Source organism: Papilio xuthus, unplaced genomic scaffold, assembly GCF_000836235.2.
Source record: "Papilio xuthus unplaced genomic scaffold, Pxut_1.1 DF827213.1, whole genome shotgun sequence".
NCBI classification, from domain to species: domain Eukaryota; kingdom Metazoa; phylum Arthropoda; class Insecta; order Lepidoptera; family Papilionidae; genus Papilio; species Papilio xuthus.
The window spans coordinates 105-5,107 of NW_013531436.1; the positions used below are offsets into that span (position 1 = coordinate 105).

The following is a 5,003-nucleotide window of genomic DNA, read 5'->3' on the forward strand; positions in this document are numbered from 1 at the left end:
AGAACTTTTTAAATAAAGCGCAGTCTACAATAACTACAATATATCTCTTTTTATTTTTTTTTTAGGTCATCATACAATATGGTTTTATCTCATACGAACATATTTTATATATAAAAACCGCTATAAGAACTGTTTTGTTTTACCCAGCTTTATGAAAATGCAACATCGTATTAGATTTTAAAGTTTATTTTTTTAACAAAATACAGCAATGGGAACTTGGCATTAAAAATATATGTTTGTTGCTATTTTGTTATTATAATTAAAGAGTTTATAGTAACAAAATAGCTGGTTACCTTGATATAAACAGTATTACCAAATTCACTGAATGCGATTGTTGTGCCTTTTCGAGGCATGTTGAATAAATTTTAGATTTTTATTTTATCAAGAAATTGATTGTGTAATTGATTAATTAATTATTCATTGATTGTTACGTGATTAATAATAAATAAATAAATAAATAAATTATTTATTAAATTCATACAACAGCACTACTTACGCCCGTAACCCAAAGGGTTATATATAAATAGAAATTATTACACGATTAATTGCGTATTTTCTTTGTTTTTACAGCGAGGGATGATTCGCAGATCTTCGTGAAATTCTTCCGATTCCACCAGTGCTACGACTTGATCCCAACGTCTGCTAAGCTCGTGGTCTTCGACATCCAGCTCCTCGCGAAGAAGGCGTTCTTCGCTCTCGTCAGCAATGGTCAGTGACTGTGACTAGCAACTCGATGGATCAATTATAAACGTCTCTAAATGTGTATGTAATTACATGAATCATTTCTCTCTGCGTCTACAACGTGCGTGCGCATCTGCTGAGCTTCTGTTGCTGCTGTCTAGGTTGTAAAAAGCGGACAAAAATATAATATTAAACATCTCACCTAATGATAACTACAGCCATCGTCAATATCCATAAAAATATGTGATATTGGTGTGTTACCGAATTTAAAGTGTGTCAATCTATCAGTCTACCTGAATGTTTAAAAAATGTATTTTTTGTCGCTGCAGACATCGAAGGTCAATATACATTTTTACAATTGCACAAGAACAAAGGTATCTCAAATCAGATTTCCAGAATTTACATCAGACAAGGGTATCGGGTCATGCAAATAAGTAGCAGGTAACTCTGTCCCGATTACATTTGTATGGATATTGGTGACAATGATTGATCCAATGCGAATTTGTAAGACGCAAAAACATTTCCAGGTCATTGGAATATTCCATAAGTTTGAAGTTCTGGGCAATTTTATTGCGACTGTTTACATATTTTTATTTTATTACATATTAATATCGTCATTTGAATCTAAACAAAATGTAGCAGTCCTCGTTTAGTCTTTGACATGTTTCACGTTAGATGTTTAATTTTATATGTTTTTAAAAGTTTAATTAAGTGCGAAAAATATACAGTTATTTTAAACCATTTAGAAAATATACCTTATTTAAAAGTATTCTTGCTTAGCGAAATACAAGTTATGTCTCAATATTTTGTGAATACATACTCGTATGTATTGCTCCTGCTGTATTGACGATTGTTTTTGTATGTTGGGTTGATTTATTTGTAGCGAGTTTTTTTTTTAATCTAATTAGACAACTGTATACAATAAATTAATAAGCGAAAAAGAGAAGAAATGGTGACAAAACGTTAGATAAAATTATTGTATTCGTCGAGAATGCAATATTAATGTTTAAGATATTCAAATTTACAATTGCCATGGCGCGTTATACTTTTATAATTTCCTGCAGAGCCGCAATTAAGTTTCACTGTTACATAGTTTTTATACTTGCGATATCTTATAACATATGTAATTTTTTACTTCGGTTGTTTCGTTTTCTTAACAATGGCCGCGTATATATTTTATGAATTCCTAGATATTTACCAATATGGGTTTTATTTACAGGCGTTCGAGCTGCACCGCTTTGGGACAGCCAGAAAGGAAAGTTCGTCGGCATGCTTACGATCACTGATTTCATTAAGATCTTGCAAATGAACTACATGCATTCTGGCGTCGCTATGGAAGAATTAGAGAACCATAGCTTGTACACTTGGCGCGGTATGTACTATGTTTAATTACTAAAACTATGTTATTTCTTGAATTTTCTTTTCTACAGATTTTGGACTATGTTTTCTTCCAGACGGCTTTACTAAATTTCATCTAGATCTATACAGCAAACATCCATCCATTGGTCCAAACCTTCGCATTAATGTAATAAATTAATGTGATTTCATAATTTTAGTTGGACTATATTATTTATAAGTGTTGTTTCATGTGATAATTAATTTAATTTCCAGATCTACTGAACGATCTCGAGAAGCCTCTCGTCTCTATAACGCCAGACGATTCTTTGTACGATGCCATATATACTATAATACATAATAAAATACATCGACTGCCAGTAATAGATCCTGCAACTGGTGATGTCTTGTATATCATAACACATAAGAGGATACTCCGATTCCTTTTCTTATATGTAAGTTATTTGCTACTAACTGTTGCCCGCGACTCCGTCAGCACGGAATTAATTACAGTACTTAGTAGCCTATGTGTTCTTCCAAGCTATGTTATACATCTATGCCAAATTTCATCGAGAACGGTTCAACCATTTTAGAGATACCTTCAAACAAACATCCATCCAAATGTTCACATTTATAATATTGTTCAAGAGACAGACGTCACGATGCCTCTAAAGTGAAATTAAATACAACCCAATCAGCAAATTATTTTTGTCGCTATTTTCTCAAAGAAAATGTAAGAGATGGCAATATGCGTTATTACAACTCACCACATTGGTTGGTTCACACAGCAAACGGAAAGTACGCGAAACGAAAGTAGTTTCGCCTTTGATTCGCTACTAGTTCGTATCAAGACACTAATTTAAGAAAACTGTGTAGAACTTAAGCATATATTCCTCTCTACATACGCGTGTCTGTTTGAACGGTAACTCCTGAATTACGTGTCTTTTTTTCGTATGTATTAGAAGTATGGCGTCTCAGATACGCAGTATTTGTGCGGTTTATAAACGCAACGCGCAGTTGCGGTATACGTAATAACTAGTCAGCCACAGTCAACCGCAGTTTCGAATGCAAAAACCGCATCGGCATAGTATATAACTTATCATTTTGTTAATGACGAAAAATTCTTTGGTATATAGAAACTAAACGAGACATTTTGTTTGAAAATATCCTAGAAGAACAATAGCTGTCGTCAGAGTAAAATGTTTTTGACATTCTTTTGTGAATAACTACTAATTATTTTAGTCATTGTTCTCCAGCGGTTTTGTATTAAGCATTATTTCTTCTGAGATAGTACCCAGATAATTTGTATGGTGAAACTCAGTTTTGTTTTTAATCGAATTACCATTCAAAAGAATTTAATTTTTATATTTTAAAATGAATAAAATCCCAGATATAAGAATAACTTTAGATTTAATTTTTAAACAGTTTTTAAACACATTTTATGTGTCCAAAGAAATGTTTAAAGATTTAACTCAGTTTGCCCTTTAGAGTTCCATACTTGAATATTTATTTATTTTATACTCACGGTCGTCCGCGACTTTAGCGCAAAAAATAGCCTATAAGTACTTAACGCACAAGTCCCACCAAAAGTCGGTCTCGCAGTTTCGGATATTACCCGGAACAAACGTGTTGCAGACATACAGACAGATAAAAATAAAAAATACGTATTAACTACGCAACATGCTGTTAGGAAGTAAATCCGAAAATGAGCCAGTGTATTGACTCAACACTAGCCTCACTAAAATGTGGCCGTTTATGTCCCCTCAGTATTCATTCTGACACGGGGCTTTGTAACGAAAGCACGTCATTCGCGCCAAAGGATTCTAACTAATAATGACTAAAAATACATACTTTCGTTTTCATGTGTACGGAATATATTTTTTTTTTTGATATTAAACACAGACATGCCATTTTTATAAATATGCGTTTAGTATAGATTTAATTTGATTATATGTTTTAAATTTATTTGTAGATTAATGAATTACCGAAGCCGAGATACGTGAACAGTTTACTTCGCGATCTGGATATTGGTACAATGGATAACATAGAGACGGCTACAGAAGACACGACCATCATTCAGGCACTGCACAAGTTCGTTAACAGAAGAGTGTCAGCTTTGCCTGTTGTTGATAGTGAAGGACGACTTAAAGATATCTATGCGAAATTCGACGTTATTGTAAGTACATTCGGCTTTTTTTGGACCTTTCAACCAATAATATCTCTTAAGACATATTTCTTTTTACCTTTGGATAAGTCAATATTTACTTATTCAATTTTGTATTGCTAATATGCATTATTTCAAATTATCAATAAATATTTTTATGTTTTTTTGCTTCTTTAACATTTACCGTTGGTTTCTAAACCTAATGGAGTTTCAAACATATTTTTGTCTATGTTTTGTTAAAGATAATGACAGAGATGATGTGATTTATACAGAGATTTTTATGTGGAATTCAACAGTTAGTTGACTGAAAATTAAAAATTACCATATTTCCGAATTTATTTAAATTTCTAAATTTTGTATAGTAGACTTATTGACACTAAAATAAATCTACTAATTAGAAGTAATTCATACGATGTTTTATTCGATGTTTTTTATTTTGCAGAATTTGGCGGCAAAAAGGACTTACAATAACTTGGACGTGACCATAAAAGAGGCCAACAAACATAGGAACGAATGGTTCGAAGGAGTTTACAAATGCAAACTTGATGAGACGTTATATGATATTATGAAGAGGATTGTAAGAGCAGAAGTAAGTTCACATCTAGATTTATTTCCTTTGGTTTCCGAGCTAAAAATTTCAGTTTAAAACATATCGTCATCCATGTCATTATCTTTAAGGCAGACATAACAATATATTTTAAACTTGGAATTTAGTCTCGGAAACTTGCTATAAATTTTATTCGCGAATTAAATTATAATGACATCTATGATTTGTCATTGTAACTAAAACAGTTTTATTGCGCAGTTGCCTAAAATGGTGTCG

At 32.3% G+C, this 5,003-nt stretch overlaps 1 protein-coding gene across 1 annotated transcript; it reads left to right on the top strand.

The window, feature by feature from the left end:
- Window positions 1–570: 570 nt before the first annotated feature.
- Window positions 571–4,769, top strand: LOC106119579 (5'-AMP-activated protein kinase subunit gamma-1-like; the record flags this gene model as incomplete). Its single annotated transcript, XM_013314622.1, has 5 exons — window positions 571–708; window positions 1,901–2,053; window positions 2,293–2,471; window positions 3,989–4,192; window positions 4,623–4,769. Coding segments are annotated over 5 exons (821 nt in total), but the record flags the coding sequence as incomplete, so codon positions are not given.
- Between the last annotated feature and the right edge of the window lie 234 nt (window positions 4,770–5,003).